At 55.8% G+C, this 26,313-nt stretch overlaps 4 protein-coding genes across 5 annotated transcripts in view; 1 reads left to right on the top strand and 3 right to left on the bottom strand.

The window, feature by feature from the left end:
• Positions 1-97: 97 nt before the first annotated feature.
• On the bottom strand, positions 98-2,212 carry LOC117639940 (solute carrier family 25 member 45-like). The gene is made up of 6 exons (XM_034376033.1): positions 1,919-2,212; positions 1,554-1,669; positions 1,186-1,468; positions 977-1,109; positions 562-665; positions 98-487 (listed from the first exon to the last, which is right to left on the bottom strand). The coding sequence occupies exons 1-6, from the start codon at positions 1,962-1,964 to the stop codon at positions 216-218; spliced, it is 954 nt and encodes a 317-aa protein (XP_034231924.1). The 5' UTR covers positions 1,965-2,212; the 3' UTR covers positions 98-215.
• Positions 2,213-2,423: 211 nt separating this feature from the next.
• On the top strand, positions 2,424-5,932 carry LOC117639934 (zinc finger protein 260-like). The gene is made up of 6 exons (XM_034376010.1): positions 2,424-3,084; positions 3,196-3,428; positions 3,493-3,662; positions 3,737-3,925; positions 4,002-4,238; positions 4,324-5,932. Exons 1-6 carry the CDS (start codon positions 2,984-2,986, stop codon positions 5,767-5,769), a joined length of 2,376 nt encoding a protein of 791 aa, XP_034231901.1. The 5' UTR covers positions 2,424-2,983; the 3' UTR covers positions 5,770-5,932.
• On the bottom strand, positions 5,923-8,347 carry LOC117639938. 2 transcript variants are annotated; one of them, XM_034376018.1, is made up of 7 exons: positions 8,193-8,347; positions 7,938-8,100; positions 7,716-7,850; positions 7,463-7,635; positions 7,186-7,379; positions 7,032-7,110; positions 5,923-6,943 (listed from the first exon to the last, which is right to left on the bottom strand). In XM_034376018.1, exons 2-7 carry the CDS (start codon positions 8,073-8,075, stop codon positions 6,043-6,045), a joined length of 1,620 nt encoding a protein of 539 aa, XP_034231909.1. In that variant the 5' UTR covers positions 8,076-8,100; positions 8,193-8,347; the 3' UTR covers positions 5,923-6,042. The 2 variants fall into 2 exon arrangements, with proteins under 2 accessions (XP_034231909.1, XP_034231908.1); XM_034376017.1 differs by having other exon boundaries at positions 8,198-8,326.
• A 609-nt stretch (positions 8,348-8,956) lies between these two features.
• Positions 8,957-26,313, bottom strand: part of LOC117640168 (UNC93-like protein) — a 38,029-nt gene continuing 20,672 nt past the window's right edge. The window contains exons 2-6 of the mRNA XM_034376450.1: positions 25,386-26,116; positions 25,078-25,306; positions 14,553-14,712; positions 12,224-12,491; positions 8,957-11,628 (exon numbers count right to left, since the gene is read on the bottom strand). Coding sequence (XP_034232341.1) covers positions 11,270-11,628; positions 12,224-12,491; positions 14,553-14,712; positions 25,078-25,306; positions 25,386-26,085 — 1,716 coding nt within the window. The 5' untranslated portion in view covers positions 26,086-26,116 and the 3' untranslated portion in view covers positions 8,957-11,269. The remainder of the gene's footprint in view (positions 11,629-12,223; positions 12,492-14,552; positions 14,713-25,077; positions 25,307-25,385; positions 26,117-26,313) is intronic.

The raw sequence follows: 26,313 nt of genomic DNA, 5'->3' as shown, positions 1-26,313 counted from the left end.
CTTCCATTCTGTACAGTATATTAAAAAAGTGTTATTTTGTGATGAACTGACCAGACTGCAGAGTAACTGTGGTCCCACCAAATAAAAGTCAATTCAATTCATTGTAACAATTTCTGCTTCTTGTGATTGTCAAACAAGTCAAGTAATGCACATTTTAACTTTCAACCGTCACAAAACTGATTTATTTTTACTTTCAATTCAAAACTAGTTTTGGATCAGGGATCAATCAGTCCCAGATCTGATAAATCCATGTCTGGCTTAAGTAAGTGTAATGTAGATTCATACACTAAAAATGTTGCTGCGTTAACAGGAAAAGATCGGACCATCATCATGGAAAACCCACGAAAAAAGACTGGTAGTCCGTGTGCTTGGTAGCTCTTCTTCACGCAGTCTACTACTCCTCTGTACATAGGTTTCTTGATATCATCCGCTTGTATCCTTGACTTTACAAGGTCTATAGGGATGATTACACCCCATGAAACAACTCCTACACATCACAGTAAGCAATTAAATTCAGAAACAAAAAGACAATACTGTCAGTAACTTCGCCCATTTACATACCTGCACATCCTCCACTGACCAGCGTGGAAACTACAGGGTTCCAATGCAAGTTTTGCAAACCCGTTTCGTATACGGTCATGTACACGCCATACGATACTACGTCACTTGAATCAAAAGACATGGACGATTTTCAAACTTGGCACTAAGAATCAATCAAGTATTCCTACATCTGTGGTAGCAAGCAGTGAGAGGAGTGCGAGCGCCTGCAGGGATCGGGGTGTGTCCCTCCAGCGCCAACCAACAGTGGCCTTCCCCACTGCCTGCATCATGCCTGCATGGGCAGGCCCTGGGCAGGCCGCGCGTGTCGCTATTGGCTGATGCTTCCGCGCGCTTTTGCTCCGTTGGCAGAGGCTGGCTGTGGCTGTGGCCCGACCATGGCCCGACCCACCGCAGGACTGCGCACCAGGGTACTCACCGGAGCAGCATGGGACACATCCCAGTATAGAGGCCCCTGACCCCTCGTTTATGGCACAGCCTTCGAATGCAGTCGAGCATCCCCTTGTGCTTCGGCTCGACGTGGTGTCCCCACTCCTTGCTCGAGGCGACACCTGTTGTACAATGGAAAGGCTCTAGTCTAGCGCGGGCTGCAAGAGCTCATCCCTCCTGCACTGGCTTCAGCCTCACCTGTCTGAGATTGCATTTGGATTTTTATCAAGTCGATGGGACACGCGAGCGTGCAAGCGAACAGCCCTCCAACACAGCCCGCGGCAAAAACATCGAGAGTCGACCTATTGGGATGGCCACTTTTTGTGGATGGGTCATCACCCCAGTTGTTTCTGCGCTCAACGCCCGGGGCTCGCTTCTGCTCGATAAATCTTAGGGTGTTGGCGTAGACACCAAAGAACAGGGCATTGAGAGCCCCCGATGAGAGCAGGGGGAAAAGCATCCCTTTGTACAGCCCTCGCACCTGCGGAGAGTAGGTTCATTTGCTTCATTTAGGGACACACGGCCATAGCTTCGTCATGGCTTCGTCGCCAAGGACCGAGACTCACCCCTTCATATTTGAGGGTCGTGCGGAGCGTTTTCAAGACCCCTATCCTCTCCGTGAACGCCTGTTGCCGGACCTTGATGGTGTCGGCGGGGTGCCCGACGCCGAGGCCAGCAACACCTGGCCCAAGAAAAAGTGATTAAATTTGATGGCCTCCCCTACAGTGGGTTGCCTGAAATGGGAAGAGGCATTGACACCGAGGGCTCAGGCGACACTCATGTAAATGGGGAGGGGAGGGGGCACGTGCGCGTCGTCTGCTGGGACGGACGGGTCCGCGCGCGTAGTGTCTCCGAGGGAGATAAGCGCTGTGACAACTCTGGCGACGGTTTTCCACCTAGACCCGCAACAAGTACTGCTCTGTCGATTTACCTCCGGCCCACCCGGCAACGAATTCTTTCCACGAGAGCACGTCCATGGCAGCGATCGCAGCTACGTCATAGCTGCGCGCCGCGGCGTCGACGGCGTCCCTCCGCGTCCGCGCTCGGAGATACTCTAGACGCACTCAGTGGTCATCGCGTCCCTCCCTTCCCCGCCGTCCTCTCGTTGCTGCAGCAGGCCTACAGCAGGCTGAAGAGGGAACGGTGTGGTAAGACGAGGGCCTCGCCGGGCCAAGGCAGCCGAGGCGATACACTGATAAGAAGCTGGCCGGCCAAAGCGTCCGAAAGACAGCGGGCCACTGGCGGCTACTCGCGCCGCCGGGGAAGACAAGGCCCGAGCGGCAAATCGAGTCACCTCTCAAGTTTTTAGAAAAGCGTCCGATTCTTTCCATTCGGTTCTCGTCCCAGAGGCTATAATAGAGGGCTTCTAGTTTCCAAATCAAATTTTATTATAATTTCTCTGTTTTTATCCCTTTTTTTAATTATTTTTGTTCAGCTCTCCGAGAGAGACCAGAAAACTCGATGCAGAATACTACTTTTGAGTGCAATAGAAGCCTATAGGTGTTTAATGAACCCGTGGCGCTTCCCCGGCCGGGTTTGAGCGTCGCGGGCAGTGCTTGTCGAGTCGACTTCAGCTGTCATCACGGGCACGGGGGCGCGCCGACTGCGCGGAGTCTGGGAGCCAAAATCCTCTGTGGAGGAGAGGCCAACGCCCGGGGAATTCCTACCCTTTTTTAGTGAGGCACATCTTCCCGCGTTTGCCTTTGGATACGTCGAATGCGTGGCGGAGCGGTTGCAGTTGTGAAGCCAAGGCAGCTTGTTAGACGCACCACTAACCTGGACGTCTGGCAAGTATGCAAGCCAGCCTCGGAGCATCAGTGTGTGGTAGTGTGTGGTCGCACGGCGCGCGCCATGGGGGGATTCCGGCTCTCCACGGTGACTGCGTCACCGCTCCCTCGAGTGTCTGTTTGAATGTGGTGCCAGTCGCGTTGCATGGTGAAAAGCTGATTCCTTCGATATTTGATGTTTTCTACTATGAATTGCCTCTGAGACCATCATGCCACATTCACGAATATTTTGCATCGCGAAATCCTGTTATAATTATCAACCGTCACCCTGCTCACCAGCATTCTTCAACCTACCTAGTGACTCAGAGAGGTTAGTTCTCCTCCAACAGAGTTGTCAAACAATTCTGTCTGCTAGTTTTGTTTCAGCAGAAATATGAATTAATGCATCTTCTTAAAAAAATTTTGCCTTATTCCTTTGCAGTCGTTTAAAATGGATTGAGAATGCTGGGCGCCTGGATTTGAAAGATAAAAACAGCTCCATTCTGTCAGGAAAATATTATATTTGTGCAGATCACTTTGAGCCGCATTGTTTTGACGATCCAGTGAAGAAAGTGGCTCTAAAGAGAGGAGTCAACATAGTTCCTACCATTTTCAAAAATAACCTCGTATCACTAGTCAATATGGATGGCGATAAAACCTTTCGAGACAGTCAAAGTAAGTAAAATGCATGAAACATTTATTAAAATTTATTCTTGCATTAACAATTATTGAATTGCAGATACTTTGGCTGGAACTGTGCTTGCTGAAGTTGAATCAGCTCAAGAAATTCTTAATTCTGCTGTTGTTACCGACGATGTATTGGACACAGCAGAATGGACCAACATAGTGGCCGTCAGTTTAGGTGACGATGGAAATCTCATGTGTGACACATTAAATTCTCCCTCTCAGGTGATATTTTATATTCAAGTTTGAAATTGTCAATTTACTACCCATCATCTTGTACTCATCAAAAAGTGTTTCAGACTTTGTCGGAAAACACAGTGTGTTTTGCTACAGAAGAGACCCCTGAATCAAATGAGATGGTCATGGAATGCCTGATGCTTTGTCGTCTTTGTGCTGCTCTTGTCCAGCTCAGTATGCTGGTTCCAGTCTTTGGCGATGATTCTGACATCAGTTTGAGAAATATGCTTAATCGGATAATTCCTGGCCAAGTATGGAAGATTTACAATTTTTGCAATAACATTTTAATGTAAAATGATGTCATATCAATCATTTTGCACATTTCAGGTGCTAATGGATGATGGCCTACCTCAGCGTGTTTGTACCAGTTGTGTTGAGCGAGTACAGAGCTGCTCTCAAATTATTGATTCATTCAAAGCAGCTGACACTCGTCTACGTCAAATGGTGGAGTTGTGTAATTTTGGTGAAACAACTGTTGTGAGGGATGGAACAATTACTCTGCAAGGCGAGAGTGGTCTCCCAATCATTTTACAAACAGTGACTGAGAATCCACAAGAAGAACTGGTAAAGACACCCAAAGTGCCAAAATCAAATTTGAAGCTGAATATAATAATAATAATAATTAATAATATTTGTTTTGTTCTTTCAGGAGGATATAGGCAACAGTATCAGTACAAATTACTCTGGTGAGGGAGCATCTTTCAGATTAGGTATGAAGGAAGTTCCAATTTCCAACTTGGATTCTACTGAGCATATTTCTATTGATGCAGTGAACTTCAATATTCATGTTGAAGAGGAAAGTTTAGGCTTTAATGAAACTCATCAAATTAAATGTGGTGTATGCCAGCAGGTGTTTAATGAACAAGCTGAACTTGTTTCTCATTGTGTTAACTACCATTCTATAAAGCTTGAGGATGGTTCTGTCTTTGTACCAGATGATGTTACTAGTGCTTATCAGTGTACAATTTGTGACGACGTATTTACTAGTGGAAGCTGCCTGAAAAATCACATGTTCTCTCATGTTCTAGGAACTTTTGAATGTGGTCTATGCAAATTAACTTTTAATGATAAAAATGATCTTGATACGCATTTAAGTGATGAGCATAGTGACACCCTAGTTTTTAAGGAGAACTGTGATGATTCAAAAAGCTGCAAATGTGAGCTATGTGGCAAAGAATTTAGGAATGTTATTGCTTTAAGGAAGCATAAAGCCACTCACACAGGAGAAAAAACAGTTCTTTGTTCACTATGCGGAAAAACTCTTGCAAATCTCAATAGTTTACGCGTGCATATGCGCACCCACTCTGATGACAGACCTTTTACTTGCTCAGAATGTGGGAAATCTTTTAAGGGACCCTCTGAACTCCGTTCTCATTCTATTACTCATTCTAGAGAAAAAGTTCACAACTGTCCAGAGTGTGGTAGAAAATTCCATTCAAAAGGATTAGTGAGACAACATATGTTAAGTCATACAAATGACAAACCCTATAAGTGTGATATGTGTACTGCTTCCTTCAATCGACTAGGTAATTTAAATCAACACAAGAAGAAGCATATTGATAAACCAGCTGCACCTGTTGTAACACCTTATGAATGTGGTGCTTGTGGGAAAAGATTTCAATCAAAATTGACCTTGAAGTACCACATTGCAAAGCATACAGGTGATAAATATCCATTTGACTGTGAAATATGTGGGAAAAAGTTTATTGCTCTAGATCCCTACAGAGTTCATATGAGGGTCCACACTGGAGAGCGCCCATTTGAATGTGAAATGTGCAAAAAATCTTTCCGTAGCTCAGGGACACTGAAGCAGCATATTGCATCTCTTCATCGAGATGATTTTCCTTTTGCTTGTTCCTATTGTCAACGTAGTTTCAAGAGACTACAGTCCTTAATAGTTCACAAAAAAACACATACCGGAGAAAAACCATGGCTTTGTTCACAGTGTGGCCGAGCCTTTGCTCAGAAAGGCGACATGATCAAACACACTAAAACACATCGCACCCACGTTGAAGAAGAGGAGATAATTATGGAGGGAGATACTATGGATGATTTGGCTCTAGATAATGAAATTTCAAAAATGATATTTGGTTAGTTATTATGCAACTTGAACATGTATAAATGAAACTATTTGTTGTTATTATTTATTAGTTTATATATTTCTTTTTACAAAGAGTTGTGTGTTATGTATGTGATATTTGTTTCAGTTTCTTTGAAACTGTAATTGGACCAAATAAATAAGGAACTCTCTGCACTAACATGACTTTTATTTTCTTACTAGAACCAAAGAAAAGTATTATTGAAATACACTAATTTATGAGATTAATTTGGTTTTTAAAAAAAAGGGTACATGGTAAAATTATTCTTATTATCGCCCTTCAAAGTACTTATCTAAGTCCATGAGCTCATCTAGATTCTCCATAGTGTTAATGAAAGAACTTTCTGTTCCTTGAATATCATCTGAAGGTAGGTCAAAAATACCTATGTGAGGAGAGTTTAGTTCATTATTGGGATTAAGAATGGGATTAGGTTCCCTGGAAACTGAATGAGTACTCTCATCAGATGCATGAACAGAACTCTCAGAATAAGATGTGGCAATGTTTTCTGAGATGTGAGGCAATAGAAAATCTTGTGAACCAGCAATCGATTTATAAGTGTCAGTTTGACTAAGAGATTGAAGTTGGCAAATTTCTGAGCTAGAATTCTGATACACCTGCTTAGGAAGAGGCAAACTAGTATTTTTAAATTCTTGAACATCCATGAGAGCACTTGAATTGAAAGTGTCAGAGGCAAAGCATGATTCTAGCTCTTCAAGGTATTGTTTTTGTTCTTTCCTTCCTGCATTGGAGGATCTCACCTTTGTCATCAGAGCAGTAGTCTCACCAGGACTTGAGCTTGACTCAAGAACAGCAGAGCCTGTTTTCATTGAATTTGAAGGCTTCACAACACTGTAAAGTGTGTTGGTATTATATGGATCTTTTACACAAGTACTTGAAGGTGATAAAATTGCAAAGTTATCATTTTGGGAGACTGCATCAATGCCAGTGAGTGGCAGTGAAGAATTAACAATAGGAATGATACTCTCATGTGAGGTTGAGGATTGGGATGGACTTCCGAAGAGCAGACATGAATTTTGATTATCACCTACAGACAATGTTTCTTCTGCAGTTTGAGAGGATAGACACATCACAATTGGATGTAATGAATTTCCAGCCTTTGGCTTTGGTACGGCTTTCATTGCAACCTTCCTGTAAGTAGTTGGTGACACACTACCAAAAAGATAAAAATAAATCAAGTAGCTCGTGTTACATGTAACCACTACTTCTATATATTTTTTAAAAGAAGCTGGACACTTACCTATTTGACAAACCAACTTTGGGTAGGATGCTCTTCAGCTGAACACCTTTAAATTGTGATGGGTAGATTTGTGAGGCAGCTGCATAAAATAAAATTCTGGATGGTTAAAAAAGATTTTCACCCATGTTTAGTAAGAAAGCACAGAAACACCAACCTCCTTTAAGAGCAATCTTATCAGCATAGTTTGGCTTAGGGAATATTTTGGGCACAGCTGTTTTCACGAGCTGATTGCGAGCATTATTAGTGAACATGTTACGGGTGAAATGATTTCCACACAAATATAATGATCTTAGATTTTTCAAACTTTTCAAATCAGATCTACCCGCTTCTGTCAGCCATAACAAAGCTCTGAAATATACAGGTAAAAAAGAAAAGTTCATAAATTTTGAAGTGTACAATGCTATACCTTGGGCCAAGTAAGTGGAATTTACCGTTCTCTTTCTTTCGGAAGACGGAAGAGAGATACACCTTGGTAATTTCCTTGGTTACACCACTGAGCAATACAATAATTAGATGATTTCTTCTTATGGGGAGGGCTGGCTTCTGTTACTAATGACACAGCATTTTCACTCGCACTTAGTGTTTTTGCACAGGTTGGAAGATCCTGGATAAAGAAGTTATGTTTCAGATGAAAATAATTTAAGCCCAAAAGGATAGATATAGAGAAATTCGAATATAACTTACAGTATGGTTACATGTTGCTAAAGAATCTTTAAATCTTTTCTGAGCGATCTTGCATGTATTAATGAAAATATCCCACTCAAATAATCTTGTTTTACATGTATCACATACACATAACTTGTCATCTTTGGAGAGAAGCTGAGAGTGAAGAGTGGTTTTCAAAATTAATACCGTAACTAGAGTGAATTCTGATACTACGTAGGTGGAGATTATGTGCTCACTCACCAAAACAGGAACAATATACTGGTCTAACAAGGTTTCTAAATTTTCACGCAGCCCTTTTTCACTTGATATTCTTGTAAGGGATGCATCTTGTTGAGAAGAAGCGCAAATGCAGCAAAATGGCCTTAGTGACAGATGCATTGCTTTCAAACTGGGTACCCATAACCTATAAGAAGAAAACAAACACATTGTGACAGAGTAAACACAGCCCTCTCAGAAAATGCCTCGGTGAGAAAGCTGGAAAATACATTTTAGTACCTTACATCAATCGAGAATGTGAGTGACACTCGCGAAAGCTAGATGTAAACAGACACTATAATTACAATCGTTTACAACTACAAAGTCTGCTAAAGCTGCTGCTGCTACTATGCGCACTGCGCATGCGCCAGCACAAGGATTCTCATTTGTCAGAAATACGAAATGAAGCGCGGGAAAGCAGGAGAAACGGTAGTGTCCGGAGACAGGTTTGAATCGCACTGGGGGAGGAACTCGCGGTAAAATGAAAAGAAATGTTTAAGACAACAAGCTTATCCGCGCAGAGAGTTCTTAAATGAGAGATTGTACTCGGAACGGGTTCAAGGTTCAAACCCAGCCTCCAGGGCTTCGCGACGTCTGAATGGACTGAATGTTTGCTTTCGCCACTCCAATACGCGGTAGAATTTCTCGTTCAGAGTGTAAGTCTGCGTCCATAGCAAGCATCAATCGAGTTTCGCAGCAGGTGTGTGCAAGTCTACCTCTACGCGAAAGGCTCCAAGGCTGGCAAGGCAAGAGCGAGGCGCCTGTGAGGTAGGCAATGTCCGTCGGTGCCGTCGACGCACGCACGGGTGCGCGGGGGGTTGCCTACCCGCGTCTTTGCGGGCGCTCAAGGTTCGGCCGGCCGGCGGACGCTGCTATTTCCACCACGTCGCCTCGGACTTGGAGAGGACATTCATGGTTGTACTGACTGACGAGCTCGTGGTGCGTACACTGGGCACACTGGGTGCATTGAGCCAGGGAGGAAGGAAATGAAATAAGAACGGGAGTGACACACACAATGTTGGTTTTTATTAACATTTCAATTGTGTAAATATCGAGATCTTGTCTTTTTTACATTAGCACTGTTTTAACAAATCGCTTTACAATCTGAATAAAACAGGGAAATCCATTCTCTCATATCAGTAACGTAACTGCTTGAAGTAGGAATTAATAAAAGATCAAACATAGTGAAATTATGAAACGTCATTGCGCATCGGAATTGGGTGACTTTGTACCAGAGACTAAAAAATGGTCTCCTTAGCTATTCTACAAACAAAAAGAAATTAAAAGATAATAATACAATGAAAGAAATTAAGGCATTATATCGACGAACATATTTTAAAAATACACTTGGCAAAACCATAAATATTGTGACCAAACTAAGAGAAAACAACAATATTGATGCGAAGGCAGGCTGACAGGTTGGCAGGCCTGCGCGACATGCTAAGCGCGCCTTATCAGACGACAGCGCCTGTGCCGGCCTGCAGGCCTGAGCCATGCCTGAGCCATGCCTGAGCCTCTCCGCAGCGTCTACCGGCTTACCGGCTCTTATCTCTGCGGCTTCAAACTACAAATTTGTTCAACAATGTCTATTTACATGGACCCGCAAGTTGCAACTTGATTTGATTTCATTCCGATTCCATCTCACAGTTTGTACCATTGCGCGCGAGGACGAGGGCGCTGGCGAATCGTCACCGCCCCAGTGCTGATTGCGAGAGTCGTTTTCGTCGCTCTTTCTCTCGCACTCAACGGGCGTCCCGTCCAGGTGCGAGAGAGACAGCGCGACGAAAACGACTCTCGGAATCGGTCTACAAGGCCCTGACCGGCCTGACCCAAGCCCGTCCCGCGGCGAGGCATCGCGAGGCTGAGCTACGCTATCGCGAGGCGGTGTGAGGGGTGAGGCCGCGAGGCAAGGCGCCGCGAGCAGGAGCGGCCGCGAGGCGAAGCGGTCGCCAACACTTTCAACTTTCGCTGGAGCCGTGTGCCGTGTGCTGGCCGTGTGCTGGCCGTGTGCTGGCCGTGTGCTGGTCGCACACACGCGCATGCGTCGCGCCGTCGCGGGACCGACCCAGGGCCAGGACGCCAGGGCCAGGGCGCCAGGGCGCCAGGACGGGGAGGGCAGAGGGCAGGACACTCGTCCGAAACGGGAACGGGGCTGCCCGAGGGCTGCCGAGCGCCCAGCGCGTCTCCTCCCTTGCAACGCTTGCAGCCAGCGACCGCCAATTTCGGGCGTCGCGGCCACTTCCGGTTCGCCGTTTTTCAGAGCCTCTCCACTTCCGGTGTGGACGGCCCGCCGCCGGAAGTGGGCAAGGCAGGGCCAGGCGGGCAAAGGGGTACGAGCGCGACGCGGTGATGTCGGGGCTTTTGGGGACTGTTTGCCACTGTGTGCCACTGCGTGGGGACTGCCTGGCGAGAGCCTTCCTTCGAATGTGATGCATATTTACAGGAAGGAAGGCGCTACCTACGCGAGGCAGTTCGGGGCGACGTGGCGGGGCATGGCGGGGCGAGGCGGGGCGGGGCGGGGCCGCGACGCGCGCGGGGGAGGACCAGCCTCCTCGCGCAGAGCCCCGGGCCCCTCCATGGCCCCTCCATGGCCCCTCCATGACCCCTCTCAACCGTTCGCAATCATCGAATCGCATACTTATACTGCAACGTAAAATTAAGAATGAATATTATTAACAATGTGTACAAGCTCCTCTCGCCGTTCACTAGCACAAAAAAAAATGAGACTACGTACACACACACATATACACTCACACACTCACGCACACATACATACATTCACACAGGCGGGCTGGCCTGGCTCACCGGGACTACGCACACACACTCGTGCTCCGAATCCACTTTTAATTCTCGACCACATCCGGCTATCCGGCTGCCCGGCTCGCGGAGCAGCGGGGGCGGGAGCGGCTCCATGCGACACCCGCCGCGTCCCCGCTGCTCCGGCCCTTCGCGACCTTGGCATGACCTTGACATGACCTTGGCGTGACCTTGGCGAAGGGCAGAGCCGGGCAGCGCGCTCGACCTCCGGATTGATTCATTATCATGATACATTCAGTGATGTTATTATGGCAACACAATTTCGCGTGTGCTGGCTGTACAGTGCCGGACAGACATTGTCTCCTCCCCGTGGGCTTGCCGGGGCTCGCCCGGGGGCAGTAACACTTCCATGACTATCTTGGGGGCGACAGAAGACGGTCGGACTCGCACTGGTCAGTGTCTCTCATCGCGTTTCCGAAGCTCCCCAACACACACACACAAACACACACACACCGCTGGCGCGCTCTGGCGGCAGGTGTGCGCACTAGGCGCGACACGGCCTAGAGGTGGGTGACGATGATGTCGTCGTCGGCCTCGTCCTGCTCGTCGTCCGTCTCCTCGATGGGGGGCGGGCTGCCCGCGGCCTTGCTGGCCTCGGCCGCGGCCGCGGCCTCCTTGGCGGCGGCCTTGGGGTCCTCGGCGAGCCGCTTCATGCGCCTCTTCTTGCGCATGTGCAGGAACTCGACGATGATGTAGCCGGTGACGCCGAGCAGCAGCACGCACAGCATCACGTAGAGCTTCATGCGCGCGCACAGGTGCGTGCTGTAGGCGTAGGCCACCACGAAGCCGGCCGACTCCCACAGGCGGAAGTTACTGAAGGCGGCCTCCTTGTTCCTCCGGAACAGCGTTCCGTACAGGCCTGCAACATTCAGACACACATCAGGGACGTTCTTACTTCCAACTTGATTTCGCACTGGCGGCCTGGCGGCCTGGAGGCCTGGAGCCGAGCGATTAGCAGCCGAGGCGGCGCGTCAGGCGTGATGCCGTGATGCGGCCCACCATTCCCACGGAGACAGGCCGTCCTTGAGGCCTCGAGACATGCACGACCACGACGGCGTCGCCACGGCGGCGTCGCGCAAAGCGTCGCTCCGGGCCAGGCGCAGCCAGGCGGGCCGTCGGGGAGGATCCCCCGATTCCGCGCAGTGCGGCCGTCGGTCTGTCTGTCTCTCTCGCACTCACGGGACGTCCCACAGGGGTGCGAGAGAGACAGGGGGGAGACGGCCGCGCCGCAGGGAATCACTGCCGATGCGGGGCAGCGACCAGCAAGCCCCTGCGGCCAGCAGGGATGCAGTCCCGCCGACACCGCCGTGCAACGGGACTGCCTACCTTCTCCGCCGTCAGGGGCCCGTCAGGGGCCGCGGCGCCCTGCCTTGCCGCCCTGCAGACTGGTTCCTCTGTCTCTCTCGCACCCGTTGGGAACGCCCGAGGCGTGCCCGAGTACCCCAAGTACTCACCGTTGACTTGCGTCTGCCAGACGGCGTCCCCCACGCCCCACAGCCCGGAGATGGCGAAGAAGACGAGCGGCGAGTCCGGGTGCGGCCGCCACATGAGCAGCACCCCGATGAGCACGGCGTGCACCACGGCGCCCAGCGCCATGAGCGGCGACCGGCCCACGAACTTCATGAGCGAGCCGAACAGCAGCGAGCACATGGCGTTCACCACGCCGAAGCAGATCATGACGTAGCCCACGTTGTGGATGCCCAGGGCGCACGACACGTAGGCCTGCGACAGACAGCAGAAAAGTTTCAGTTTCCAGTGTGCGAGCACGCGCGCCGAGATCCCTCCTCGTTGATTAAATGTTTCGTTCAAATGAAAACAACAACAGCGACAACAACAATGCGCGGTCCGCCGCTGCCGTGTGCTTGTCGGTGACACGGCCGCTGCCGCCGCGGCCTCACGGAGCGGGGCGGGGCGGGGCGGGCGGAGCGGGCGGCAGGATTTCACGCATCAGCGCCGCCTTGACGTGGCAAACACAAACGCGCCACGCCGCGCCACCGGGCCGCGGGCCTCGGTGGACCGATTCTGCACAGTGTTCTCGCCGCTCTGTCTCGCTCGCTCCCACACGAAACGCCTGCCGGCCCGCCGCGAGTGCGAGGGAGACAGAGCGACGAAAGCGAGTGTTCGGAATCGGTCCCTGCAGAAGCCGCGAAGCTGCGCGAAGCTGCCGCCGCTCCGGGCCGGATGGGCATCGGATGGGCATGGCGGCGAGGCGATCACAGCTCACGGCCCGTGCAACCCCACCGCCGCACCGCCGCATCTCCGGTTCCAAATCCATCCACTTTTCGCGCCAAAATCAGCCGCCATTTTATTTTGCGGCGGTAGCCTTCGCAACAACGGAGCGCGCTGAGTGTTTTCGAAAACACGGTGGCGTTGTCCGGAAGCGAGCGCGGCTCGTTGGGGACGCGAGGAGGGGGTTAATAAAGCCCCGATTATGAGACACACAATTACGGACGAGTGCGAAGCGGCAAAGGAAAGGGGGGGGGGAGGTGTGAAGAACCGAGACCGGCGCCGCGGACCTTTGCCGAGACTGGAGATTACTGTCGACGACGACGCGACGGGGGGAAGGGGACCAGCAGACTGATTCCGTGAGTCGTTTTCGTCGCTCTGTCTCTCTCGCACTCATGGGTGCGCCCCGTATGGGTGCGGGAGAGACGGAGCGACGAAAACGACTCCCGGAGTCAGTCTACAGGGGGACCAGGGGGGCAAACGAAGCTAATGACTTCCATTCACCACATGCACGCCGACCAGGCCCTGCCGCGCCGCGCCGCGTGCCCGGGGACGTCTCCGCCGTGCCTCCGCGACGTCGCCGCCACCGCACGGCACTTGCCGGCACGTGATGCCTGCCTACACTACGTTGAGCAAACAACAACTTCGAAACCGAAGCTGTTTTAATTTTTTTTAACTTGGAGATTTAGGACTTTCACCGTTTCCCGTTTTGGCGAAATTTTGCTCGCTGTGTGCCTCTATCCGCGCCATGTCGCCGATCCCAATTCTCGTTCCCTGCTGATTCATTGACGCCGATGCCGGTTGGGGGCTAGCGCGAGGCTAGAGCGAGCCGAGGCGCGAAAACCAGTCGGACGGTCGTTAAAAACTAACTCTAGCGGGCGGGGCCGATGGAGTGGCGCGTTTTAATTATCCCTTGTTTTACCCGGAGAGGCAGAGACTGCTCGCCTCTGTCTCTCTCGCACTCCCACGTGGCGCCCCGCGAGTGCGAGAGAGACAGAGCGACGCGGTGCTGTCTGAATGGACCGAGCGAGATGACTGCCTACCGACTCTGTCGCTCTCCGTCGCTCCGCGCTAGGAAGCTGCGAGGCTGCTTTGTTTCGCCGGGCCGAGCAGGGCCTGCCAAATTGGCCCGCTTGTCTGAGACCGCACAATCAAGCGACTTGGATGCGTGTGGTGTGCGAGCGGGGCGGGGCGGGGCGGGGCGGGGCGGGCCAAAGCCACTCAACTCGCGCGGCCTGAGCCTGGTTGGTGCCTGGTGCCTGGATTCCTGACCAGCGAGCCGGGCCAGGCTCTTTGAGGTGACCCCAGCAAGTACTGCCGAAGCGGACACACGGACGCAGAGCGACGCAGGGCCATATCCGGCAACGCTCACGGCCCGCGGCCCGCGAGCAAAACGAAACGAAAAGCGTGCATCGGTAGCGTGGCGTGGCACTACACCGTTAGATCCCACTCTCGCAAAGCGACTTTTTGTTTCGTTGCAAAATGCCCATTTTCTCGGCGTTTGACCCGTGGGCTACCCAGGTGACTGGGGTCCAAGATCTAAAAGTGGAGGCTGACCTGGGTGAAGTCGGCGCCGATGAAAGCCTGCTCCATGCCGATCCAGACGGTGATGGGGATGAGGAGCTGCTGGTAGGGCTTCTTGAGCTGGTACGCGGTGGCGGACAGCAGCTGGATGCCCGTCAGCTCGGCCTCGGCTTTGCGCTGCTTCTCACCGTACCTGAAATTCGAAAAACAAAAAACGAATTACGGAGGTGTCGATGTGCAGTGTGGTGGCTGTGCCGCGGCTTTCGCCAGACCTTTAACACGGCCTTGCCGACTCGCCGAGGACTCGCCGACACGTCCACGGCTGGACTATACAGTGCACAGGTGATGAGCCCCGCTCCGCTCGGTTCATGTTTGACTATGGGAGTCACGGACAGACGGACAAACACTCTAAAAAAAAAAAAAAGCCCGGCGCTTGCAGTGCGCCTGTCGACGCCTTGCTGGCGGCGGACGCGGGGCGGACGACTTGGACATCGAGCAGCCGTTAGCAAATTTTCCTCGAGTACGCGTCCGCCGCGACAGATTTCTCGGAAAGTACGTACCGCCCTGCTGCGACCCATAAATCAAGTGAGCGGAATACTCCGGCCGCTCGGCGCGCTCGGACCGCTCGGCGCAATGGACGCGTTGCCGAGTAAACATCGATCCGTCTCTCGGTTCAATCGCTTGTCGAAAAGCGGTTCGTCTCGTCTCGCACACAGTCGGTCGACCACTCTGTTTTCCTCGACACCTAAAACGACCATTTTGCCGCGCGCGGGGAAATCCAAAACCGTTTTGGCAAACTCGAGCCGCGCGCGCGCGGTCCTGCCTGCTCGCCTGCCTGCCTGCCTGCCCGCCTGCCCGCGAGCGCGCCAAAATAAATACCACGTAAGCCTCGCGCGGTGACTGACAAATTAAATATAAATAACGCGAAACACGTCACGAGAGTAAAGAGGAAAAAACATGGAAACTTTTATTTAAAAAAAAAAAAACAATACTGACAACAAACGAAGTAATTATCGCGAGACCGGTTCGATCCGGAATCGGAATAAAAAGGAGTCGGTGCGGTTTGCGGAGATTGGAACTCAGTGGACAATCGAATATCGAATTGGACTACTCTGCCGGAGGGAGGCGGGGGCAGTACGGACAGCATTGCGGGCAACGGCGCAACGGCCCCGCGCCCCGCGAGTTGGCGGCCCAGTACTCCAGCAAAAAATAAAATAAAATAAATTGAAAGGGAAAAAAAAAGTTCCGTTGATTTGCCTCTCACGTGGCGCCCCGCGCCGCCGTCCGTTGTCAATCACTCGATACTAATCGAACGTCGGACCACTTCGAGATCTCGATGGGTGGGCCGCCGCCAAGCCGCCAAGCCGCCAAGGGGATCGCGCGTCAATCTCGCTTCGAACCGCGAACTCGGCTGCCTACTGCAAGGCAAACCTGTCGGCCAAACTTCGCGCGCCGATCCCCAATGCCTGCGCGATGATTGCCTGCATGATTGCCTGTCCGGTGTAGGCACGGCGCCGCCACACTGTGAACGCTCAAAGACGTGGTCGTTCCGACGCGGTGACGTCACGGCGTCACTCGCCCTGCCCATGTCCTGCTTTGCTTGTTTTTATCGGAGCAATCCCGGTGGAAAAGAGCGGGAAAAATAAAAAAGGAAGGAGGAATCGAAAAGCAGGCAGGCGACAGTGTACCGCCACGTGCTGGCTGTGCTTGCCGGCCACGCGGTATCGCCGCGCCGCTTGACTCACTGCCGCATTATCGCGCGGCTCGCTCTGTCTCTCTCGCACCCCGTCGGCCCGGCGCCGCGCGCCGCGAGTGCGAGAGAGACGGAGCGACGCCGCTCGGACATCAGCCTGGACAAAGAAATGAAAGCGCCGTCTTTACTTTACGGAAAACGTGCCTCTTGCGTATGACGGACGCAACCCGCCGCACCCCGTGTGTGCATGTGTGCGTGCGTGTGAGCGTGCGGGCTTCTTATGTGTTTGTCTGCTCATGAATATTGGCCGTCGTGAACCCCAGAGATGGACAAGATGGGACAATGCGGCGAGGAGGCAGGCGGCTCGATGAAGGCCGTAGAAAGCGCAGTCTGTCTGTCTGTCTGGTCTGTCTGTCTGTCTGTCCGTCCGTCCGTCCATCCGTCTGTCCGTCCGTCTGTCAGTGTGTGTGTCTCATTGTCGTCGGCGGGCTGCGACTGCGAGGCTCCACGGCGCCCGCGGACGGCGGGATATGCAACACCGCGAGGCAGCCCTGCTCGGCGGCACGGCCCACTCCGCAGGGGTCTCGCTCCGTCTCTTTCCAACTCACGGGGCCAGGCGATGAGCGTGTGTGTGTGTGTGTTTGTGTGTGCGCGTGTGCGTGTGCGCGCAGGACGCTCTGTGTTCGAGCAGCTCAAGAAGAGCGAGGGATACTGCGTCGCGTCTCGTCCTTGTGTGTTTGGGCCGTTTGGGCGCCATGCCGCGTTACGCCGGGCGTGCGACGGACGGACGAGCAGTCAGACAGACAGACGGACGGACGGACAGACAGACGGACGCTCGCACGCTTGCGCGGCGGCGCCACACCAGGCGGCACTTCCTAGGCCCCGCCGGGCCCCGCCTGTTTAACATGCGGCGGAACGCCGGTAATGGTTGTCTCGGATATGTGACGGGGAGAGAGAGAGAGAGAGAGAGAGAGAGAGAGAGAGAGAGAGAGAGAGAGCGGGCGCGAGAGAGACAGAGCGGCCTGTCTACTCGCACAGAGTATCGGCCGCGCGTTCTGACAAGCGGACTCCTTTTCCACAATGGATTCACTCGGAAGGAGCGGGGAAAAAAAAGTAGCGCGCCAAAACAGGAGCCTTCCGGAACCTTCGAACGTCACACCTTGGTCACACCGACACAGAAACTCGAGACGGTGTCAAACGTTTTTACGCCAAGGCCTAACTGTGTGTGCGTGAGTGCATGACCGCGGCCTACGCCCCCCCCCCCACCTCCCCTTCCGCACTGTCGACCCTTAAAAAGGGGCAAGGTCATGCTATCTATATCAGGACGCGACCTCGTCCGAAATCGGACCCGACCGTCATCTTGCCAGTCAATCCTTTACCTTCAGTAACCGCTCCCTCTCTCTCCTCCCACGCACACACACACACACACACACGTCGGGGAGGTCCCCGCCAACAGGTGTCCGGTAGCAACGCCCTACAACAAAAGACGTGTCGCCGTTCGGCCGTTCGGCGAAAGAGGTCGCGGCGCTTTTGTGAAGGGCGCCTCCCCTCCCCCTCCCCCTCCCCCCGACCCGGGCCTTCCCCGCCGCGCCTCGCGGACGACGAGTGCGAGTGAGCAGCGCTTCGTTTTGACGCGTGAGTGAGACAGACGCACTACGGTTGGCGAGAGGTTAGGTAGGGTTAGGTTTCGCCTGGATGCTGGAATCGCGGAGCCGAGCCGCGGGGGTCTCGTTCCGCCAAGGACGCTCGCTGTGCTCACACACACACAGCCTCCCACACACTCACTCACACACACACACACACACACACACACACAGTAATGACAGTGCGGCCCGCTGATTATGTCTTCCTCCGAAACGTACCCGCCTGCGCGCAGATTGTTTGTTATCATTGTTGCGTGTGGTGGGCCAGGCCAAGCCAGGCCAGGTCCCCGCCGCCAGCAGCTGAGCGATTCCGAACTTTCGTCGCTCTGTCTCTCTCGGACACGTTGGGACGTCCCATAGCAGTGCGAGAGAGAGACAGAGCGATGAAGTACGGTTCGGTCCGCGAGGCCTCATCTCGCTAAGGTTTTGCATGTCGCGGCGCTGCGTGTGTGTACGTGTGTGTGAGTGTGCAGGCCATTTTGTTTTATTTCGAGAGTAAAGCACCGGGTCATCAAATTGCAAACTGCGCGCCGAAACCGGTTCGCCTGGTGGAAAGCTCGAGACACTACCACTTTTACGTAAAACGTTGCTTATGCTTTGCTTGCCGCGTGCGCGCGTGTCCGTGAGTGTGTGTGTGAGTGTGTGTGTGCGTTAGCGTGCGTGCGGGCAGATGCTCGGCAGCTCATTGCATGCCCAGACCGTGACCCGGGATGACTAGGCCCGGCCTCAGATATTCGGAGTGTGTTGAAAAGCCTGATTGATAAGTGTGAGGAAACCGGGCTCACTCATTCTCACGCGCGGCTGGCGCCGTGCTAACGCCGTGCTGGCGTTGATGCCGACTCCTGTCTCTCTCGCACCCATGCGAGACGCCCCACGAGTGCGAGAGAGACAGAGCGTCGAGAGCGGCTCCCGGAATGGGTCTGCAGGTGCGCGCAACGGCGCGGCCGGCCGGAACGCGCCGGAACGCAGAGAAGCGGGAAACGAAGCGAAAACGAAACGAAGGGGGTTCCAAATTTGGCGACGATCCGCCTTGTCCTGTGCGCGGTGCGCGCGCCTCGCGGGCAGGGAGGGGAGGGGAGGGGAGGGGGAATTTGTGGTGTGTTCTGTTCGTGTCCAGGATGCTGTGGATGATGATATCTCTCGAGTCGCACGAGCGTACAGCACGTGTGTTTCGTGTCGGCCGGACAGACGGGCAGGCAGACAGGCAGCCACACTGCCAATACGAGCGCTGCCGCCGAAAAGCGAGCGGGCCGAAGCGCGAAGGGGCCGAAGTGTGCTCGGTCCAGGAACGGGATTCGGCCCATTCGGCCCATTCGGCCCATTCGGCCGGGCCATGGCTCCGGGCTCGGCTCAGGTTGCACGGGGTGGCCCGCGGACTCCGCTTCTCCGCCTCGCCGGCTCGCCGTCCAGTACGATAAACTAGAACTTTCACGGCATGACACAGCACACACACTCACGCACACATCCTTTTCTTTTGGCATCGTGTGTTTTTTGGGTTTCTGCCTGGCGGGCTGCCTGTCGGGCTGCTTGCCGGGCCGCTTGGCGGGGGTGGTGAGGACGACGCGGCCTTGACGGCCACCCCACTGGGAATACCAGCCGATGCCACAACGGGATTGGCCAGGCCGGCCCGGCCCACACTCGCCACACTTTGCAACGCGCGTCTCGACGCTTTTTTTGCGCATCCAGTAGTCTGTCTCCGACGTGCCGAACGCGGTTTATGCAAATGAAGCGAGTTGTTGCGCCGCGTTCGGGGAATCGGGCGGCGAGGTGAGTGGAGGTGGCCGCCGAGCTGCGAAGGGCACACTGCAATTTGGCGTGTCACCCTACGTCAGCCGGCGTCACCGGACAGGACCTCATAACTGGAACTGCCGGAGTGAGAGAGCGAGCTAGCGCGTGGGAGCGAGAGAGACAGATGTGGCGTGCCTCCATCAGGGACACTGGGCTGTCGCTGCCTCGCCGCATCGCCGCCGCCGCGCAGCGCACTGAGGTCGTCCCTCGGCCCCAGCCAGCCAGCCGGCCAGCCAGCCAGCCAGCCTGCCTGCCAGCCAGCCAGCCTGCCAGCGCACAGCGCATCGGTGTCAGCCGTGACAGATTTTCAAATCCGTTGAAGGGAGGGGCGGTGGGCAGCGCGGACAGCTCAAGTGCCGTGGCGCAAAAAAAAAAATGAAAAAAAGGCGCGATTGAGAGAGGTGAATAAGAAGAAGTGGCTTGTTGGTGCTTGTCGCTAACGCACTGATGTTTTTTGAAAGGAAAGGTACACGTCTCAGGGCGGATGATCGACAGTCACAAGACGTCCCAGCTGGTGACCGATTTCGCACAGCTTTTCGTCGCTCTCTCTCGCACCCGAAGAAGCCTTTCGGTGGGCTCGTCACTCGCAGCCATACGTGCCCGCACGTGCGACAGAGCGACCAAGCGATGAGTGGGTCTGCAGAGACGGCCGCGCGGAGCAGGCGATGCTCCCCGTGACACAGCAGACGGCAGAGGAGTCCGAGGCAGGCTGCAGGGCAACGGCACAACGAAGGCAGTTTGTTGTTGTTTTCTCGTCCCCAGGATGGTGGCTCGAGGCTCGAAGAGGCTCGAGGATGCCACTGGGTCAAGGAATTCCTGTCCGATCCTCAAAAGCCGGTGGTCGCGGCGGCGCCGGCCCGCTGCCGTCGTCGCCGGCAGTCCTCTCCTGCTCTTTCCTAATTAGATAATCGTCTCTGCATATATTGGCATGCACGCCGAATCGACCGAATCTCAGATTAGCTAATCGGAATCGGGCGGCGGTTCTAAACTTGGAAAGCAGCAAAAACCGAACGGCAGGCTGCGCTTCGCTTTGCTTTCCGCGGCCATTAATTAGTTTGACGGCGCGCTGCTGCTGCGCCGGGGAAGGCGAAGAAGGTCGCCGACGCGAACACGGCGGTGAGCGTAACGGAGCCACACTGTCAGAAAGTGGGCGAGTTATCGGCAGCGGGCTTGGCCGTCTCTCTCGCACCCCGTCGGCACACCCCGCGGGTGCGAGAGAGACGGAGCGACGAAAGCACTGCTCGGCCATCGGCCTGGCCACCGGCCTGCTGCAGAGCCTGCAGAGCACTGGATGCACATCAGGCCGCGCAACTCCGCGTAACGCCACGATGACGACACGCGCCGGCCTGGCGGACGGGCGGACGCACAGACAGGCAGGCAGACAGACAGGTGGGATGAAAAATATCGACGCTCGAATTTTTGGCGCAAGTTTGGCCGATGACGTAGCCCAGCCGGTCGAGGAGGCCAACGCTCCCCGCCGACCCGACCCCAGACCCCACCCCGCGTGCCTTGTCCTGCCGGTCCTGCCCTACGACGCAGCCTGGCAGCTGTCCCTCTCGCTCGCACCCCCACGGCACGCCCCATGAGTGCGACAGAGACGGAGCGACGAAAGCGCTGTTCGGAGTGAGACCCCGGGTTCGAGACGCCCATCGAGTGTTCGGCTCCGCGTAAGGTCAGTGTCAGTGAGGGGGAAAGGGGGGGGGGAGGGGAGGGATCACGCGCGCCGCCGGTCTCCTGCTCTTTCGCACTGACTACCTCTGGAAGTAGTTGTTAACTGCGGACGCGCAGAAACACAGAAGAAACAAAAAAAAAAACAACATTAAATGTATAGAAAAAATAGCGATGGCGCCTTGTGTTTTGCTTGCCGATGATGTACCGGCAGTACAATCGCTGGACAATAAGCGCTCGTGGAGACGGCCCGCCTGCGCGAGATTGATGGTTCGGCCACGTTGGGGTTCACTGGAGGTACACTGTTCACTTAAGCGGCGTGGGAATAACACGTTGGCCAAAAAACGGACAGTCGCGCGCGACAATCTAATAACCTTTTAGTACAGCCCCCTTTGCTGAGGGTCTTTCAGTCCACCTAAGGGTAGAAACAGAGCAGAGACTAGTTTCTAGCTAGCAGCTTGAAGGTCTATTCTAGAAGAAGCGAATGCAACAAGGTTTGCATACTTATAGAGCCTTCTAGACAAAACAGAAACACTGATCACAGAGCCGCCAACTTGAGACAGGGACGGCGTTGCCAACTTAAGGACACACATGTCACACGGCAACAACGTGTCGCCGGCGGTGAGCTCCACTTTCCTGGAGTCCGGGGCAGACAACAACGAGGAAACGGAGTCGCGCGACACGACGCGCGACGCCGGACGTCGGCCGCCTCAATTTGGTTCATAACCTCGACTGCGCATGCGCGGGTCACAGGTTCCCAGCGAGGATCGGCGCTCCGCCGCCGGCCGTCACGGTTGTCGCCTGCGGAGCGATGCCGCGCGCCGTTTCGTCGCTCCGTCTCTCTCGCGCCCACACTGGGCGGCCCGCGAGTGCGAGAGCGACGAAAGCTCTGTTAAAACGCTCGTCCAATTACGAGCACCACTTTCCGGGCGACCTTCCGCTCGGCCTGGACGGCCTGCTCGCCGCTCGGCCCCTTGGACGTGGTAACGGCACACCAGCGCGCCAGCCGCGCCAGCGTCAACAAACCCAGCCTTGGTCCCTCACCCACCTCACCCAGCGCGCGCACCAATTAAAACAAAAATCCACGCGACCTAACCTAAAAGCAACAAGAAAATCGCGCGGCGGCTGCGGTATGGCGAAAGGCGCGGACTCCCACAGCTCCGTATCCCTGACACCCCCGGTCTGGTCTCCCTGCGGGCTGCGGGCTGCGGCGCGGGCTGTGGGCGTCAGGAAGGTTGGGGTTTCCCACAGTGCCGTGGCGGTGCCGTGCGGTGCACGTGCGCGCATGGGAAATGCAACGCACCGATGGCTGGGATTGGGATTGCGCGAGCAGCCGCCTCCACCGTTCCGTCGCTCTGTCTCTCTCGCACCAACGGGGGCGGCCCGTGGGGACGCCGCGCCGACCAAACTGGAATACTCGGCTTATGTTTTTTCTAGCGGAGGGTGCGAGTGCGTCACAGGTCGGCCCTCCTTCTGGCACTGGTCGCACTGGATGGCACCCAAGACTGCCCAAGACCCAGGCACGGCTGGGCAAGGCAAGGCGCGCCGGCAGGCGGCGTGGCGGCTCGGTCAAAGAGAAAGTTGTTTGCTTGACTGAGCTAAATACACCCCCTGGCTGGAGATGCAGCTGGAGTCGTCATGGTTCCAGAAAGAAGACCTGCGCGTGACATCCGGCTGGATATGGTTCGATATGCTCCAAATTTCACGTTCGGGGTTCGCTCGGAATAGCATTGGCCCCAAGACCGTCCTCGCCAGCCGGTTGCAGCCGGTCAGAAAGGGAATGAATTTGTCTCTGTGACAGGGCGCTGCTCTGCAGTCGGGCCGCGTAGCGCGGCGTAGCCCGGCGTAGCCGCCTAGTCCGTGGCATCGCCAGTAGCAAGGACAAGCGGCGCGTAAAACGATGGTGTGACGATGTCAAAACACGACGACCGGAACGGGTTCCCCGATGAGCCGAGCCGAGCCGAGCCGGGCCGGGCCGGGCCGAGCCGAGCCGAGCCGGGCGGGGATGTCACCCAGGAAGTGCGCCAACAGCGCCAACACGCGGGACAGCGAGCAGGACCAGCAGGACGGCCGGGCCGCGCGAAAACCAAAAAACCTCGCCGATGCCGGGAAACGAATTCGCGGCAGGAATGGTGCGGCCGCCTCGGGGGGAAGTCACGTGTCGCTTGGCTCTGTCTCTCTCGCACCCCAGCGGAACGGCCCGAAGAGAGCGAGACGGAGCGACGAGAGCAACCCCGTCTAGTCCCACGGCGGCGCATTGCTTTTTACCCCGAGGCGCCGTGGCTGCACCTGCCTGCACCTGCCCGCCTCGACGCTATTCCCCGCTCCACGGACGACGGGACGACGGACGCGCGACAAGAAACGGCGCTGTTTCCTTCCTCCGGACCGCGTCTTGCTGGTGTTTTACAGGCGCGGGGAAGGGCAGGCAAAAATGAAGCAGGAAATGCCATTGAACGCCTCGGGAGGGAAGCCCCGCCTCTTCGCTGCCTTTGCATGCCGCAGGGCTGGCGGGGCCGTGAGCGTGGCACGCGGCACGCGCGGAGGCGGAGTCCGCGCGGACAAAAGACATCAGTCAGACCGGACGGACGGCACGGGGTGACAGACAGAAAGAGAGAGACAGATTTGGCGCGACGAGGATGGCGAGCGCACTCTCATCGGTACGGGGGGAGGTCCGAGGCTCGGAGGTCCCCGTCAGTCGTCTTGCCGCCTTGCCGCCTTGGCGCCGTCGCTGCGCATTTGAAGCGCCTCGTCCCGTCCGTGACCCACTCCGGTGCCAGCCCCGAGGCCCCGCAGCGGCGCAGCCCCCGAGCGGAGCGCCGCGGAGGCACCGGCCAGCCCAGGCCACAGCCCAGGCCAGCCCAGGCCGATGGGCACACGCGCGGCTATTTATAGAGCAGCGTGCCTGCCAATCGCTCCGTCTCTCTCGCGCCCTCCAGGCGCGCCCCACGAGTGCGACAGAGACGGCGCGGCCGCGACTGTTCGGAATCAGCCCGCTGTGGCCGTCGCGCTGCCGCGCTGTCACCCGTCCACTGGACGGCGTCCACTCCACTCCACTCCGGTCCGCGACGCGGCGCGGGGCGTGAGGTGAGGTCGACGGTCTGGCCGTACGTGACGTGGCCCAGCGTGGCCGCGGACAAGTACCCCCTCCCGCCCTCCCGCACCCAATCCACCACCGACGCGAAAAAAACTCGCCTCTCTAAAAAACAACGTGTTTGAAATCCTGTCCGTATTTTTTGTTCACTCCTTCCGAACCGTCCCCGAGGACTCTGCGGGGCGCCGCGGCTCTCCGCGCGGACGGACGGCCGGGCGGCGGCGGAGCATGAATGTCCGAACAATAAACGCGCGGTGAGGAAAATGGCGACGTAACGACCAAAAAAGATGCTCGCCGCGCGTCTCCGCGACGGATGCCAATTTTCCGGCCACTTATCGCGTCGAGAGTCTCGAGAGGCGAGAGTCGAGGCGACAGGGCGTCATCGCTAATCCGTCCGCGGTCCACCGGGCACGCCAGCACGGCGCCGGGGCGTCCTCGCGAAGCATCGCCAAGCCCGCGTCATTGGAGGCGGGTTCGAATCCCGGAGACAGCGGGCTTTTTTTGTGACGGGCGGAGAGAGCGGTGGGAAAGGCCTCTGTATGGACGGTGGGCGATAATCACTTTAGGAAGCACGGAGTATTTGCATCGGCGGCGCGCGGCGCCGGGCCCGGCCGGGCGGGCCAACAAAAAACGCAAACAGTACGGAGAAATTGGCGCGTCTTGCCTCGTACTCACCGAGAGAGGGGGTCCACCATGAAGGCGACGAAGGCCACGGCCGCGAACACGCAGCACAGGTAGATGGTAGAGATCTCGTAGATCTCCGAGTCCGGCGGCCGCTCCAAGTTGTCATTGCCGTGTGTGTTGAGGACGCAGAAGTTGGCCCCGCAGTGTGACAGCCTCGCCTCGGAGGCCTGCGAGGAGTTGGCCGAGCCGCCGCCGCCGCCGTGCGCGCCGGACGAGAGCACTGTGGGAAAGGGGTGGTCGTCAGCCCAAAGTATACAAGGCCCAAGGCGGTCACGCCAAAGGTAGTAAACTAAACGTACCCAAGGAGGAGACGAGGTTTCCCCAGAGCTCGGCCGTCTGCCAGGCCAGGAAGAAGAAGCCGAAGAAGCGCACGATGATGCCGTCGACGGCCTGGTCCGTGAGCTTGGCGTACACGGCGCCGACCTGCGTCAGGTACGTGGCCTTGGCCGCCCACATGGGCGCGGCGCCCAGGCCGAGCAGCACGCCGGCGGGCACCAGCGTGTAGAAGCGCGGGTAGAACTGCGCCGCGATGTAGGGCGCGTAGCACAGCATGGACGCGCACAGCGTCCACTTGACCGTGAGCCTCTTGATGAGGAAGGTGGGCACGAAGATGCACGACAGCACCAGGGCGGCGTACACCGCCGACAGCGACACCGTGCCCAGCCCCTCGCGCGCGTTGATGCTGCTCTGCAGGTTGGCCGTGCCCTGGAACGCCGTGAACTGCACCATGAAGGCGAAGCTCACGGCCGCGATGTTCTTGAGGATGCGCCATTTCTCGCCGGGCTTGAGGCGGCACTTGCCGTCCAGCCCGGGGATCATGTCCTCCTCGGTGCCGCTGAGCGCGGGCTGCTTGTGCTTGGCGTCGCCCAGGCCGTCGCCATCGCCCTTGAACGCCTCATTCGTGTAGCCGCCCGTCACCGACACCGTCACCACGTCGTCGTTGTTGTGGGTCTTGCGCTTCGTGGGGCCGTCGTCGTCCCCTGAGTACGAGAACACCATCCTGGCGGCTGGGGGCCCTGAGGGCTAGGACCTGCAACACACCAAGCACACTCCGTTAGCGACATGAGAAACTCGGACGCTGGGCCGCGGGGGTGTTCCACGCGGGTGTTCCACGCCGCGGCCTCGGCCGGGCAGCAAGCGGCGGGCATCGCATTGCCACCGATTGGAGGCGACCGTGGCGAACGGCGCTGCTCACCGGGGGGAGGGGAGGGGGGCAGCGTCACACAC

This window comes from Thrips palmi, unplaced genomic scaffold (genome assembly GCF_012932325.1).
Source record: "Thrips palmi isolate BJ-2018 unplaced genomic scaffold, TpBJ-2018v1 HiC_scaffold_12, whole genome shotgun sequence".
In the NCBI taxonomy this organism is placed as follows: Eukaryota; Metazoa; Arthropoda; class Insecta; order Thysanoptera; family Thripidae; genus Thrips; species Thrips palmi.
The sequence above is the reverse complement of the archived record's forward strand: the minus strand, read 5'-3'. Positions and strand labels throughout refer to the sequence as shown.